The 16,365-nt window shown below is 33.9% G+C and overlaps 2 protein-coding genes and 1 long non-coding RNA gene across 3 annotated transcripts; all 3 read left to right on the forward strand.

The window, feature by feature from the left end:
- Window positions 1-734: 734 nt before the first annotated feature.
- Window positions 735-2,242, forward strand: LOC131004246 (oleosin H2-like). Its single transcript, XM_057930890.1, has 2 exons — window positions 735-914; window positions 1,800-2,242. The coding sequence occupies exons 1-2, from the start codon at window positions 735-737 to the stop codon at window positions 2,052-2,054; spliced, it is 435 nt and encodes a 144-aa protein (XP_057786873.1). The 3' UTR covers window positions 2,055-2,242.
- A 1,304-nt stretch (window positions 2,243-3,546) lies between these two features.
- LOC131004235 (methylesterase 17-like) lies at window positions 3,547-5,136 on the forward strand. Its single transcript, XM_057930879.1, has 4 exons — window positions 3,547-3,995; window positions 4,135-4,278; window positions 4,361-4,504; window positions 4,740-5,136. Exons 1-4 carry the CDS (start codon window positions 3,723-3,725, stop codon window positions 5,010-5,012), a joined length of 834 nt encoding a protein of 277 aa, XP_057786862.1. The 5' UTR covers window positions 3,547-3,722; the 3' UTR covers window positions 5,013-5,136.
- A 1,746-nt stretch (window positions 5,137-6,882) lies between these two features.
- LOC131004248 (uncharacterized) lies at window positions 6,883-8,894 on the forward strand. The gene is made up of 3 exons (XR_009094936.1): window positions 6,883-7,330; window positions 8,068-8,245; window positions 8,476-8,894. It is a non-coding gene; the product is annotated as an uncharacterized LOC131004248 (long non-coding RNA).
- The last annotated feature ends 7,471 nt before the right edge of the window (window positions 8,895-16,365 follow it).

The raw sequence follows: 16,365 nt of genomic DNA on the forward strand, positions 1-16,365 counted from the left end.
GTCTATTGTGATATAATATAATTTTTGTTTTTCCTTTTAAAAAATAAAACTATAAGTGTATGTGATGGACGCTATAGTCAGGACGAAAGGGGCTACGACCCTATGAATCAGTGGCGGAGCTACAGCTTAAGCAAGTGGGGCAATTGGCCCTCTCAATTTTTTTTAATATAGCTAATATATTCATATATATATATATATATATATATATATATATATATTATAAAAAAAATTAATTCTTGCCCCATCAAAATTTTTATAAAAAAAGGGGGCCTGCTCCGCCCCTGCTACGAATATCCTACTAACCGGGATTCTTTTTCTTTTTTTGTTTCTTTTATAGGAAGTCCAACCAAAGTTTCCTTCTTCTTTTTTTCTTTCCTTTACCTATAAAATCGGAATCAACAGACAATTTGATGATCTACCGCCGTAATACTATCGAATCAAATATTAGAAAATAGTGTAATGGAGAGGTCTCATTAATAGTTTTTTGCTGCGTCCCTTAAAATGGCAGAGGAAAGGAGAAACAGAACCAAAGATTCATAATAAGTTATTTAATCGTAATTCAGATAATTGGGCACAAAGATCTCTAATAAAATAAAATTATAGTAACATTTGTCATGCAGATCAGCATGCTTTCTTCTCCAAAGTGAAACATCTGTCACCCCACAACTCCACGTGTCCCAATGCTCCTCTATTTAAAATTTAAGAGACACCACTCAACTCCTCATCACACTCTCATGGCGGAGCAGCAGCGCCCCACGGACGCCGTGAAGAGCTATTTCCCCGACAACGGCCCCTCCACCTCCCAAGTAATTGCTGTCGTCACGCTCTTCCCCATTGGCGGCATCCTCCTCAGCATCGCCGCCCTGATTTTCATCGGCACCCTCTTTGGTGTCGCCGTCTCCATCCCTGTCTTCCTCCTTGTAAACACAAATTTTTGTATTTCAATTTGATAAAATACAAAACGCGTTACAAAGATAATTTGATAAATTTGAAGATAGATTTATGCGGGTTGTAATCTCTAGTTAATCCTCTGATTCTTCTCTTCCATTTGATTCTTGAACAAACTCGAAGGTTCTTGAAATACTTGATTTGATGACGCCAATCCAAAGGACTTAAGTCATGATTTTGGATTGAACATTGAACTTGATTTGATTTGAGAACATTCTTAGAATTTGTAAGAATGCCTTGAAGCTTTTGAACTTGATTTCTTTGGATACTTGAAGATCACTTCAAAGATTCGCAGGAATACTTGAACATTTGAAGAAATACTCGAAGATTTGAAGATACTTGAACACTTGAAGATTTTGAAGGATACTTGAAGATTTGAATGCTCAAATACTTGAAGATTCGAAGGATACTTGAAGATTTGAATACTCAAACGATTGAAGATTTGAAGGAGACTTGAACGTTAGATAGAATTCTTCAAGATACTTGAATACTTGGAAGAATACTTGAACTCTCCAATTCTCCGCCTCTTCTACTTGTGATACTAGAGAGAATTCTTTGTGCTCTTCGATCTTCCACTCCTTCACGTCGTTATAATGAGCACCCCAACACCTCTATTTATAGATTTTAGAGATGGGCTTCATGGGCTTTATGGGCTTTGGGCCTCCATGTATGGGCCTTAGGGCCTTAAGTGGCCAATAAGCCCATTAATTCATTTTATTAAATATTAATCATATATATCTATTTAATTAGGAATAAAATCCCATTTAATAAAATAGAAAATATAATTGAATATTTAATTCATGAATTTACACGTGGCACGATTTAATTCGACGACAATTTAATTGTCTACACTCCTCTTCAGCCCCATCATCGTCCCCGCAGTCATCACCATTGGTCTCGCCGTTGCTGGGTTCTTGACTTCGGGAGTTTTCGGCATCACGGCGCTGTCGTCGGTCACGTGGATCATCAATTACTTTATGAAGATGAGGGGGAGCTGGCATGAGCAGTTCGACCAAGCGAGGCGGTGCGTGGGGGACACCGCTGGCCACGTGGGCCAGATGGTGCGTGAGTTGGGCCAAAAGGCCCAAGATGCTGCATGGACTTGAACATTTCATTCGGCCACGACGGAAGATCAGTTTGTATTTTGTAAACGTTGTAATACTTCTAATATTAAATCTAGGGTTAACTATAATAAAATTAGTTTTTTTAGGCTATAACGTTGTTTCTTTAAACAATGATCTTTTTCATAATTTTTGAATGAAAATGATATGAACACGATATCCTCCTCGTTTCATTTGCAATGCAAAAGTGATGGCTGCAGTCAATCACTTCAATTTTCCTACGAGATTCCCATTCCAATACATCAATTGAAAGAAAAGTAAGACTGCAGAATCCTTTGGCCTGTACTTCCCACTTAGGACCTCGAGCACTGCAATTTAAGCACCTTAAGATTTGGCAATGTGGCCTAGTCAACAGCAGCTTAACGGGAACTTCGTAACAGCAACACATCCTATATGTCAAAAGTTTTAAGTTTGAATCTATAGTAATGTGATTCTAAATTTAATATTGTAATTACCTAAAAAAAGGGTGTTGGTGAATGGTGAGATTGAATCTCGTCCGATTGGATTTATCGTTCAACCTCGGCTCGTTTGATCACGTTTATTGGTACCATAAATACTATGATTCCTGAAATATTCACCACTCTTTACATATTTACGGGCCTCGGCCCAACGCGCTTACTCACGATCGTGCAGCATCTTGGGCCTTTTGCACCGCCTCAAGCACCCCTCTGGCCTGCCTCAGTGCACAAAACATGCAACTAATAATACTCTTGCAATGGGCCAATTTTGTTATTCATATTTCTTCAACAGATCCGTTTCCAAAAAAAAAAAAAAAAGTTTCAAGAGATAATGTGAATTTGTCTTATAATCTAAATCAAAACTTGAGTTTAAAACCTATATGAATGTTCCAAGGACAGACTAGACTTATTTTCAGAAGGACAGACTCAATCTTTGTAGAGTCAGTCCATGTATCTTTTACTTTTTTCTTTGATAAAGTGTTTAATCGACCTAAATATCACAATTTTATTAAAATTTATAGTTATATGATTTTTAGAATATTACGATCAGTCTTTTAATTTTTTTACTTTTGTTCGACATTTACAAGCTAAAACTACATAGTTCCCCGCTAAAAAAGTGGAGTATATAATAAATCATGTCAACAAATAATATTATCACTAGTATACATCGAGTTTCGATGGTGAACAATTTTATGTTATAATCACAAATTTCTTTTGTTATATGATTAGTTACAATTTGTATCTCGAAATTCTCAATGCTTCATAAAATATGTCATTAATTTATGTTTTCACTTCAAAACCTTCAACTTTGGAAATGATGGGCCAACTAGCAAAATGCTCAAGTGGATTATTAGGCATTTTTTCCTCTATATATATATATATATATATATTAAAAACATGCTAATACATGGTGGATGAATAAGGTGAGATAAATAAGTTTAATTATATATAATTAATAAATAATTAATTAACAGATAGATTCCAATGTTTTTAAAAAAAATGATAAAATAAGGAAAACTGTGGAAAGCTCCTAATTGATCCCTCCTTCATTTGTCTTCATCGACCTACCAATTTCCCCTCCATACTCATATTAATGAACCAAAACCAAATACTGATCTGTACATTAAAACTATACTTGAGGCTATATATACATGACTTCCGTTAGAAAACAGAAGAAGTTGAGAGAGAGAGAGAGATGGGGAGTGGAATTGTAGAAGAGTTTGGTGAATTGGATGGGGCGGCGTCATCGTCAAGTGGCGTCCACTTTGTGCTGGTTCACGGGATCGGCGGAGGCGCCTGGTGCTGGTACAAAATCAAGTGTTTGCTGGAAAATTCAGGCTACAAAGCTTCGTGTGTGGACCTTAAAGGCTCTGGTATGGATCTAACTGATCCCAACGCCATTCTCTCCTTCCAGGATTACAACAACCCTCTTCTTCACTTCCTCTCATCCCTGCCCCACAATCACCAGGTTTCTTACATTCTCTCTCTCTCTCTCTGCGTGTTTTCTTTCTCAAATTCTTAATTTCTATGTAATTAATAATGTACCTAAACCTATATATGGCATTGCGTTTTTTATGCAAGTGTTTTGTGTTGTTTGGATGATGCAGGTGATCTTGGTGGGGCATAGTGCAGGAGGGCTTAGTTTATGCGACGCTATTCTCAAGTTTGGCAAGGACAAGATCAAGCTGGCTGTGTTTGTTGCAGCCACCATGCTCAAATCGGGCTTTATCACCCACCAAGATATTATACATGTAAAGGGTCTGGCTTCTTTTTTTGGTTGATACTGAGAAGTAAATTACAAATATAAATAATTTATAGAATATTAATTTTCAGGGTTCGCCAGATTTATCTAGGTATGGTAAAATGAAGGAGGTGTACGACATGGAATTCGGATTAGGAGAAGGATATCCTCCCACCTCTGTGATGGTTAAAAGGGAACTACAGCAAAACATCATTTACCAATTGTCGCCTCAACAGGCAAGCTCTTCCTCATTCAAATTAAATATATATACATCTACATTTTTTCATGTATTTAGGAAAATTGGGTATTAATATAAGAATAAGGCAAGATTAGTTTGAATAAATGCTTCCTCAAAAAAAAAAAAGTTGGGATAAATGCCATTGAACTCTCTTCTCTTCTCTTTCTAAAAAAAGATCATGTAACTCTCTTCCTGGTATGTCCGTCATAAATGTGCGTATATAAATGTATCAGGATTCGACTTTAGCATTAATGCTGGCAAGGCCGGGGCCAATTCAGGCAATAATGGCGGCTCAATTTGGCGGCGATGAGAAATTGGATGAGGTGCCTCGAGTCTACATCAAAACGACGCAGGATAACGTGATCAAATTAGAGCAGCAAGAGGCGATGATCGAGAGATGGCCACCGTCTCAAGTTTATGAGTTGGAAAGTGATCACAGCCCTTTCTTCTCTGCTCCATTTTTGCTCTTCGGTTTGTTGGTCAAGGCTGCAGTTTCTCTGGGATAGTTGTTAACTAACAAATGAATGTCATGTCATGTCTGCAAAGATATGAAGAAACTCCATATCCCAAAAAATAATTTGTCATCTTCGATAATGGAGCAATTTAATTGCATCATTCAACAAAATAAAATTTCATCAATAATCTAAAAAATATAATAAGAAACCATACAAATTAAGTGTCACTTATTTATTAAAAATAATTATTAACTCTATATTTACACACTTACTATAATATTTTTTTCTAATTTAGACTTGAAGTTTAGATTGTGAATATTGTTGAAACATAAACAATAGAATTTCATAAATCAAATAATTGCTTGTTTATATTACCTTCATTAAAAAAGAATATGCAATTTCGGATTTGGCACGAGTTTTAGTAAAATAGTTGATAAATGTGTGTGTTTAATATTGGATAAAAGGTCCCACAATATAAAGATAAGTTGTTGTAGTTGAATTGAGTAAGCGAGTGGTTTTTGGGTAAGTAAAGGATATTAGTAAATGAAATGTAGTATGTAATTTTCGTGAAAGCCAAATAAGATAATTGTTGTATATATACTCTTTGTGGACGGAATTAGTACAATACATCCAAATGAAATACTAAAAATTATATTGTGTAAAACAAGAGACACGAGAGAAAATAAATTATTTCGAAATTAAAAACTTATCATAAATCAAATTAAAGTTGTTATCACGATCATTAATTTAATATGCATATTAAATATTCTATCAATAACCAACATGTATATTTTTAGGGAAAAAGAAAGATAAAAATGAGAACAAAAATAGAAACAAAATAAAGAAAATTATACATGTATAAAAAATTTCATGTTTAGGTTGGAGATTTTCATATTGAAATAGATAATTATTAGTATAAGATATAAAACTAAATAATAGATCAATACTGAAGTGATTAAATGGAGGATTACAAAAGAAAAATGTGAAATAAATTTCATAAAATTTTATATAGGAGAGAGAATCATTCTGAACATAGAAATTACTAATCGTATTATGTAATGATTTAAATAAATAAGCTCAATATAAATAAATTTCATAAAATTTTATATAGGAGAGAGAATAATTATGAGTATATAAATTACTAATCGTATTATGTAATGATCTATGCCGCCGTAGTGATAATTAGAGCTCTGTTGGGATTGAAGGGGAGTTTCAGAGGGAGAGAATAGGGCTGAAGTCGGTGGTGGGTTTGTGTGTAATTGAGCGAGAATGGAATTGATCGGAATCGAGGCGGTGGTTGGCTCTCCTTCCACTACTGTCGCCGTGAGCACTGTAAGAGGCGGAAAGAGAGAGGGAGAGAGAGAGATACAGCTGCCTGCGTGGGTGGCGACGACAGCAAGGGGTGCGCCGCGGCGGAATTGACACGGTTTTTGCTTTGAATTGACACGCTAGCAGCTTCGATCACGCCGTTGAGCTTGAGATGGGGGTTTTGTGAGGTGAGAAGCGAGAGATTGATGATAGGAATTGAAGCTTCGAATTCGGCAGCAATTTCAGTAGCTTCGTGCTGCCATCTTTCACCTCTGTCATTATGTGCGTGTGTGATTGTGTGAGAGGGCGGCGGCGGCCGGCGGCGATGGTGGCGGTCGGGTGGGGAGGGGAAATTAGGGTTTGGGAGTGGGGGTTGGAAAAGATGATGATGTGAGTTTTTCTTTTTTTTAAAAAAAAATCACATGTCATAAATGTGTCAAGTGGAGAATTTCGGCTGCCATCGTGTCATTTCCGACGCCGGCGTAAGAAAAAATCGATCATCGGATAAAAATGAGACAAAAATGAAAGGTTATATATTTAAAGGTGATTTTTTAAAATAAGATCAAAAACTAATTCAGTGTAAACCTTGTAAATGAGCCCAATTAATTAAATAATCAAGCATATGTCTCTCCGTTCTTCTTCTCGTCTCTCTCCCTCTTCTCACTCACCGGTTCTCGCTCTCTAAAAGAAAATTCGGGATATCTGTCTTTCCTACTTGCTCTCGCCACCTCCCCTCGCTTCCTGAGATCCGGCGACTCACCACGACCACCCTCATCTCACTATCCAATTTCTCTCTCACACAACCCCACACTCCTTGATCTCTCTCACTTATCTCGGTTGTCCGGCGAGAAATCACCGTCACCGCCGCTGGCCTAATCCTCCGGTCGCGTGTGGGCACGCCCCGCCCCGGAGCCGCCGTCCTAGCGCTGCAAGCAGCAGTGCGCGACTGCGCCGCGCCTAGCCTTCCCCGTCGCCCCGCCCCGCCTTCTTCAGCCTAGGCGCCTCCGTCCGCCAACTCCGCAGTAGCAGCAGTTTCCAATGCCCGATTTCCGGTATTTCAGGTAAGCCGGCAGGCTATTTGTCTCATTTAAATGTTCGATTTTTGAATGCACATATTTTTTTAGCTGTAAATTGGAGCAAACTTGTTACTATTTCTAGAATAAACTTGCCTTCGAATTTCGATGAATGATGGATGTTGGCTTATATAGGAGCTACTATGATATGTGGAAACATTGATATTCAGGTAGTTATAGGCGTAGCACTTTCAATTTAGGTTTCTCTTTAGAACTGTTTTAACACAAAAAGGAATGTTCTGCATTGGTAAAAGATGTGCTCATCATCTTTGAAGTTAAATGTCTGAATATATTTGAGTTGATTCTATGTACAAAATTTTATAAGCTCAAACAGAGCAGATTATTTTTTTTTTTGAATCATTAATATGAACAATGGTTATTAGCTTTTGAATTTCACAAATAGCCTTATCTATAAGCTCACAATCTATTGGCGCGGGAAAATGGCCAAAACATGGCTGGACTTGCTTTTATACATACATAGATTTGACAATGTTCATTTTCATGTTTGAATCTCCACATTAAGCAAGGCCAATTTTTGGTCAATTAGGATCCTTTTTGGTGTTTAATATTTTCATGTTTCATTACTGATTTGTTTTCCCCTGTTTTCCCCAAAGGATAGAGAACCTCTTAGAAACGTTGGGAGTTTACTCTTGAATTGTTTGATGGTGGTATATATGTTGTACAGATAAACTACTTAAAGTCTTGCATATTCTTCTATCATGCAGCTCTGCAGAAAATGTTAGCGCTCGAGAAATTTGTAGCTTCTAATGGGAGAGTCGTCTGGGGTTGGTTGTTCCTTATCGTTGGAGCTTTCTGTTTTATGAGTTTCCTCTATGCTGCCGTCATATCTAAGCTTCAGCCTCCATCTCATAATGTTCTCATCAGTGCCATCCAAAATGACTGGTACTTCTCTTTCTCATGAAATTCCTGTAAAATTAATTGTTCAAAATTGGCACTTGCAACACTATTGCATATGTTGATGCATCGGGATGCTTCATTGTGGTGGGAAATTTATGTTCTTAATGTGTTTTTGGGTGCACATTATCTTATTGAAATAAAATTCATTAAAATTTTGCACCAATCTCATTGTGATGCTTACCTCAACAAAGATATAAAATTATGTGATTGTCCAGGTATTATTGCTTCTTGGTGCCCATGACATTTCCAATCCTTTTTGTTGCGGTGTATTTTCATTGGCTGAGCATGAAATTGTTCAAGCACGCCTGAGTAAGACCAGCTGGCATTTTCATGTCCTTCATCAGTCATCACCATGAAATGTCATGTGATGACACCATGTTTCTCCATGGATATCGAGCTCCTATGGTACAAGCAGCACCTTCAAGGGCGATTCTGAAGATTGAAACTAGCATTGGCTGCGTGTATTCAACGATAGGTATCATACTTCGTACTTTAGCTGCATCAAGCATGGAAATGCAAATGCTCCAAATTGTCTTACTTGATTGTTTGTGTTTCTTTCCTTGGAACCTTTATTGTTAATAGTTGTTTCATCGTATAAATATTTTACTACTATTAAAGAGCTTATTTTTACAAAGTTGGATTTGCTCATTTTAATCCCTTTTATATTCTTAATATGATGTAATGTTCTTTATTATATTGCATAGAAATATTAATACTGTACAAACTCCTATTAGAATTCTCTATACAGGAATAAACTCCATGTAGTAGTAAAATACTATCATGGTTTCGAATCAAGACCAGTTATATCTAGGAATAAACTTTATATTGTAATAAGTCATTTTACTATCTATCTATCACACAAAGTAAATGTCCAATATATAATCAATCCTAATTCAAAATTAAACTAAATACAATAAATTTAAATTAAGAAAATAAATGAAAGTAAAGAAAATGCTACACAAGTGGGATAGAAGATCTTGAAATTCAATGGGCAGATAATATGTTCGTAAGCAGAACCATACATTCATCCCGATGTGAAACCCCTAAAGCAAAAAACAAAAATGTAACATAATCAGAAACTCTGCAAGATGCAGAGATAGATTACTACTTGTGAGAAGTTTTCTTGAAGCTCTCCAGTCTTTCTTTATCTCCCTGAAGAGACACATTAAGTCGAAGGCTCTCATTCCCTTGCTCCTCTTCTTCCACCAATGTTGTGATTGTTGAAATGGTTGAAGATGTGTTAAATCAATAAATTGGAGCATTGCTATTTCTCCAATGCATGAAGGGAACTCATCCAATTTAGACAAATATCTGAGATGAAGATTTTGGAGGACTGGAAAATCATACTCCCTCCGTCCCATGAAGCATGACCCATTTCTTTTCGGTACGGGAATTAAGAAATTGGTATTTTGTATGTGAAGTGTAATAGGTGAAAAAGTGAAAAGGTGAATAAAGAGTAAAATTTTTGTCATTTTTAGAAACAGGTCAAGCTTCGTGGGACAAACTAAAAAGAAAACTAGGTCATGCTTCGTGGGACGGAGGGAATATTTGTCAGCATTCCAATAAACTAAATAAAGTGTTTTGAGAGTCCTAATATTAAGATCAACATTAAGATACGATAAGTTGTCTCTGAAAAATAAACAATGATAACATTGGAACGAGGAGCTCGATCAATTTCCTCCAAATCAATTGGAGTGTCATCTTGGTTGGTGGATGACGCATCTTCATCATTTTTCTCTACGTCGGCAACAGGACGTTTCGTCATTTTCCGATCGGCGGCAGTTTGATACTTCTCGTTGAGCACCCTTTCATGCTACATTTCTTCAATTTGACGTTTATTGAGGATCCTTTGAAATCATTATTTGGAGAAGTATCATCACCAACAGGGGCGGATCGAGGATTTAAGGTTAGGGTAGGCTGAATTTATTGATCTACAACGTCCGAAGACATTTACACGGGGTTCGGGGCCAGGAGCCCCCGAAGCAAATTTTTTTGAGCATTCTGTACACTTCATTTTCATACATTTTTTTAACAATCACTTAATATAATAGATAATTATTTGCAATTCAATTAATTCAACATTAAGTAGATTGAAAGCATATACAAAAACATACTTTTATGCATTCTTTTGAAAAAAATATATTTCATTTTGTAAACAAATAAATTAACTTTCATTGTTAATAACCAGTAATTTTACTTTTAACTTTAGAATGGACTCAAATTCAACATTAAAAATTAAATAAGAAAAAAAAATAGGATAAAAATAACATAAATATAACAAATCAATGTACAATGCTAATTAATATGGATAGTTGGATATACTATAAATAATGTATTATATTCTTTCTTCTATTTCTTATTTATATACACATATACATATATATATATACATATACATATACATTTACATACATAAAATAAAATATATATCTATATTTAATAATTAAAAAAACTCGAAAATTGGGAGGGGGCTTCAGCCCCCATGAATCCGCCACTGATCACCAACGTAGTAATCCTCACCAGGATTTTCTTGGATAACAACACCACAATTCCTACGAGGGACTCGTGGTCTATTTCCAATGGTAGCATTGAGATTAATGGGGTTCTTGCTTTTGTCATTATGACGAGAACCAGAATAAGCCATTCGAAAAAAAAAAAAAAAGTAGGATAATGGAACAAGAAAGGAAGAAATTTAAGTAGCACAACAACAAGAGGTTGAGAAATTTAAATAGTGCTTTAAAAAAAATAGAATACTCCCTCCGTCCTCATAAAATGTATCTAATTTATCATTTTCGTCTGTTATCATAAAATATATTCAATTTATTTTTTGTAAGTTTTTCACTCATAAAATAAAGTGGAACTCTTACTCTACTTGGAATACATGCAATTACTTTATTAAAACATGTGTCATTTAGAAATGGATAATTTTTATAGACAGAGGGAATAATAGCTATGGAATGCTTTAGAATTAGAAATGCTTAGAGAGAGTGTAGCGAGTAGAAGGAAATGCGTAAGAAATGGTGTAGGATGATTATGTATTTATAAGGAAAGATTGAAGAGAAATGGGGGGATTTAAATTGTGGAATTTAGGGGGAATGTTCAGACGATTCGCGGTTCCAGCAATTTGAATCGTGAATCGTCGGTTCGCCGAAATAAGAACAGTAATCGGATCGTTCAGACATGATTACGTTTCAGTTCGAAACTGTTGATCACAGTTCTCACAAATAATGTAGTTCTATATATATATATATATATATATATATATATAGAAAAGTTAAACAGAGAATGCTAAATATTTAGAGAATAGAGAATTCGTGAAATAAAAACGAACAGATCTACAATTTTTATGAACAGATCAATGTACCGCATGAACAGCAATTTGCCCCGGGTTCGAATCCTGTTGGTGGCGAGTTTTTCTCTTTTTTTACTAAATATGTCTGTTCGTTAGTTATGTTAATCTGTTCGTAAAATGTATAGACTTGTTCAAAATGAAATATATAATAATTCTCTGTTTAACTTGACCCTATATATATATATGGTGCAGTTATAGTGAGAACCACACTTATTGTGAGAACATAAGAACCATTAAAATCAATGCATCTACTATATAAATTAATGCATTCGCTATTAAATTTAATGCATCCGAAAATAATAAATTTTTTGCTCCCTTCAGGATTCGAACCCAGGATCTGCATTCATCCACCAAGATGATGCATCCACCGTAGATCTTGATGATCGAATGGCTTAAAATAGTTCTCTGTTCTAATTTTATTTAGTGGTTCTTATTTGAACCTCTCCCTATATATATACATATATATATATAGGAATGAGATCATGTAGTATCCAATGCTTATAATAGATCCGTAGGTCCAAATCTTGACCACACATTTATGACATGTGGCGCATCAAGATGGTGACACGTGGCAAGACATTTCAAGGCAAAATCTGGAGGGGGGTAAAATTGGAATGTAATTTTCAGATTTAATAATTAAAAAAATATATTTTTTTAGATTTTCTCAAAATAGATACTATTTTAGATGCATATAGTTTCACACGAAGATGCATAAAGTTTTCACATGAAATGCATGACTTTGAACAGAAAAATGCATTTGATTTTTACAGTTTTGGTATTTTCACCACCCCACCCCATACCACCCCCCAACCCATCCCACACCACCCCCAACCATCCCCATTACCACCCCCCCCCCCCCAAAATAGGCATGTTTCAGATGTATATAAAATCAAACAAAAATACATAAAGTTTTCACATAAAAATGCATTAAATTATACAAAAAAATGCATTTCATTTTAATAATTCTGGTAGTTTATGCATAAATGTTTTTTTTTGTTTTGTTTTTTTAACTTTTTTGTAGGCGATCATGGCTTAGTTTTAATTATTGATCTTTATAGGTAAAAAGAATGTCCACGTCTGACGTGGACATTCTTTTTACCTATAAAGATCAATAATTAAAACTAAGCCATGATCGCCTACAAAAAAGTTTAAAAAACAAGGGTGAAAAATATAATTGTGATATTCCTTTTATTAGTATATTGTTTGTTTCAAAATATAGTCTCTTATAATGCAAGGGCTTATTTAACAAGGGTGATTAGGGCATATCATATATTTATGGTTTATGATTCCGTAATATTATATTTGTTTCATAATACGAGGATCTTTATAAAGCTAAGGTCTGGTATGTATTATATAGATCCTTGAGATGTTGTATACCATCTTCTACGTTAGATACATAATACAAATCATAATTATATTATTTATTACTATTAAACTACCATAATTTTGCCTGTTTACTTTAAATTAATATATTAATTATAATATATTGTTGACTAAGTTACACTCATATCATTTGAGACATTTTAGGAACGTATTATATATTGCAAGTTGCAACATTCTAATACATCTAAACAAATGAACCATATATGTTAAAAGATATCATAGTAATTAAGATATCACAGTCCAATAATGTTTTGTCCCGTATTGTCTAATAAAGGATCAAAAATGTTGTCATATATCATAATAGGTAGATCAAATAACTCAAACTCGGCTCATGTTCAATTCGGCTAAAATTAATTCACATTTCACACGCACTCGACTCTATTGGTTAGACTCAAACAACGTGGAGATACTTTCAAGATTCAACTACACCTAATATATACATTGGTAATTTCTAGCTTGAAGTCACTAAAAAAAAAAAAAAAAAAAACAAATCTTGCTTTAGAGCCGAAAGAACAAAAAGGGAGGGTTAATATATACCTTTATTTACCTTGAAAGAAGGGAAGAACATTCCAAGAAACAAGAGAATTATTGGTATAATACACTTGGCTTAATTTGTTTGTTAGCGAAAGCAAAAGCAATCAATAAGTTTTTCTACAAATTATTTCTATTTAATTCCATGTTAGTTTTTCCTATTTATAAAGCAACGACGAGGACGTGAAACACTAACCCATATAAAAGCACTAATACGCCCTAATCCATGCAACCAAACACGTCCTAAAGAGATACCGAAACATCAAGAAAGGAATAGTTTTTCGAATTTCAGTTATTTCTTTAATTATATTCATGCAATAATTAATACGTTGATGAGTGTAAGTTGGTGAATATATCAATTAGTGATATGATCTGCTCTCCACTTGTACACTCATTAATTAGCATTGATTGATTTTAAAATAGTTGATAGCTTTCTTCTTCATTTTAAAGATTGGTATTGCTTGCAAAAGTTGAATCATTACATACATTTACATTTTTATATTCACGTACTGATAAAAATTAAATAAAAGAACCATGTTGATCGGCCATGCAATTTATACATATGTGATACGTTATTTAATTTTAGGATTTTTAATTTCCGAAGAGCAATTCATTTTTTAGGTCACGTCACTCCATGTATAATAGCATGTAAACTGTACAAATTGATGGAAATTTAAATTCGTAATATTTTTCACTAAAAATTAAATTGAAGTAATCAACATATGATGATTATTTATGTTGTTTACATGTTTGAATGGTCGCAGAAAATGTGAAAAATGGCGTTCCAACAATCTCACAATTGTTCTCGAAAAAGTTAAACAATATGAACATCTATGAACTCAGCACATTTTGCAAGATAAAATTGCTCCACAATCACAAGTTTACAACAAATGTCTTAAGGGCGTTTACTTATAATGACAGCCTTGATAGATAAAAAAATACTATAAGATTAATTTCTCGTTTATTTGAATCGATTGAAACTTTGGGATATCTTAAGGCATTGATTATTTCTATTACTTAAGCTAATTTTACTTAATTTATATCCCATTGAAAGGATGTGATTGAAGAAATCCTCTTTTGAAAATAAAAATATTCAATCATGCATCTTATATATCGTGCAAAATAAACATCTTTTAATGTATACAACGGCTCTCATTGAACTCGGATTGGTGTGTACAGTGTACTACACTACACGTCTGAGCTATTGAATCATTGACACTCTACAATCAAACATTTCACTGCTGAAGTACATATTTCTCCTCCCATAAGCTTTTCATGTATCAGCTGCTGATTATTTAAAGACGGTAATTATTTTAATTTGAGGATTGAAAAATTATCTATCTAACATAACATAATGCTCTCAATATTTAGATGGTAATACATATAACATTCAATTTTTTAGGGAAGTTTGAATTTGTGATTATAATTTCTAGATACGGTATATGAATTTATCTCAATAACTAATAGTACAAAGGAAATATTAATACTTCGTTTCTATATCGAGCTATATATATATGTTTATTTCAAATTTTATGATACTAACTGCTATTAAATCAAATCTAATTCACATATATTTACAATCAACAATAATTGAGGAGTCGCCAATGCGGCCTCGCTATAGTGAAAAAGTTAAAGCACCCAAAGATTCTCTTTCGTGAGAGGTATTGGGTTATGTATTCCCACTTTATGTGGTGATGTATTGTTGTTGCATTATATTGTTTTCGCCTATGTGCGCTCGCCTGCGTGCGGTGATGTTTTTCCACCGTTGAATGGTGTTGAGGTTCCGTCTGCGTGCGGATTGCATAATTGATTGTATTCAGATACCTCTTGTAACTTAAAAAATAATAATAATAATAATAATAATAATAATAATAATAATAATAATAATAATAATAATAATAATAATAATAATAATAATAATAATAATAATAATAATTGAGGAGTCTGGTTAATAAAATGCTCCACTAACAATTTATCGTGGAGCTGATTTTTGGTATTTTTATATAGAACAGGATCTTGCATGAAGACTTTTTGCTTTCTGAATGCAATCGCGGAGTGTTCTGTGTGTTCATACATGCACACAAATATAAATAAATATATGGGTACATTTTTGGATCTAACTTATATAATTAAAATAATTTAGTGTGGTAGTCAAAAATATTATCCAACACTAACACTAGCATAAAGCATTAATCATCACATTTGAAAGTATGAATCAACACTAATCTAAGTAACAGCTCATTTTTCGAATATAATATCAAGAGTTATGTCTTTTTAAGAAAGAAACAGTAATGATACGCATTTTTTGAATCCTGATACGATTATACAATTAGGCCAAAGATTAGATCAAGCTACATAATATTTTCCTTAGGGTCAATACAATAAGATTTGATAAATTTATATTATAAATAAGATTTAAATATTTTGAACTTTAACTGTTTAAAACTAAGATTGGGGGTCCAAATTTGAAAAAAAAAAATATAGAGAAAAACAAAAACAATTTGTAGCAGGATCAAACTACATGATTCTGACCAGTGCCTGCCTGATTGAGTAATACTCCCTCCGTTCCAAACAAAATGTCATGTTTTCCTTTTTGAGCTGTCCCAAACGAAATGTCCTGTTTCCTTTTTTGGCAATACACACTCTCTCTATACTTAATATTTAAATAATTTCTACCAACCCATTTTATCTACTTTATATACATTTCTTAATCTTCGTGTCGAAAATAAATAGGACATTTCGTTTGGGACGGAGGGAGTACCATTTAAGATTTTTAAGGGAGTGTTTGCTTTGCATGATTGATAAAACGAAGGATTGCGTATTTTTATCTTTAAGAGTA

Source organism: Salvia miltiorrhiza, unplaced genomic scaffold (assembly GCF_028751815.1).
Source record: "Salvia miltiorrhiza cultivar Shanhuang (shh) unplaced genomic scaffold, IMPLAD_Smil_shh original_scaffold_358, whole genome shotgun sequence".
In the NCBI taxonomy this organism is placed as follows: domain Eukaryota; kingdom Viridiplantae; phylum Streptophyta; class Magnoliopsida; order Lamiales; family Lamiaceae; genus Salvia; species Salvia miltiorrhiza.

Bases quoted from the DNA above. Each gene is read 5' to 3' on its own strand.
- LOC131004246 (XM_057930890.1), top strand. From the start codon at position 735: ATGGCGGAGCAGCAGCGCCCCACGGACGCCGTGAAGAGCTATTTCCCC. The intron at 915-1,799 runs CTCCTTGTAAAC...TAATTGTCTACA, and splicing joins CCGTCTCCATCCCTGTCTTC to CTCCTCTTCAGCCCCATCAT.
- LOC131004235 (XM_057930879.1), top strand. From the start codon at position 3,723: ATGGGGAGTGGAATTGTAGAAGAGTTTGGTGAATTGGATGGGGCGGCG. The intron at 4,279-4,360 runs GTAAAGGGTCTG...ATTAATTTTCAG, and splicing joins CCCACCAAGATATTATACAT to GGTTCGCCAGATTTATCTAG. The intron at 4,505-4,739 runs GCAAGCTCTTCC...TAAATGTATCAG, and splicing joins ACCAATTGTCGCCTCAACAG to GATTCGACTTTAGCATTAAT.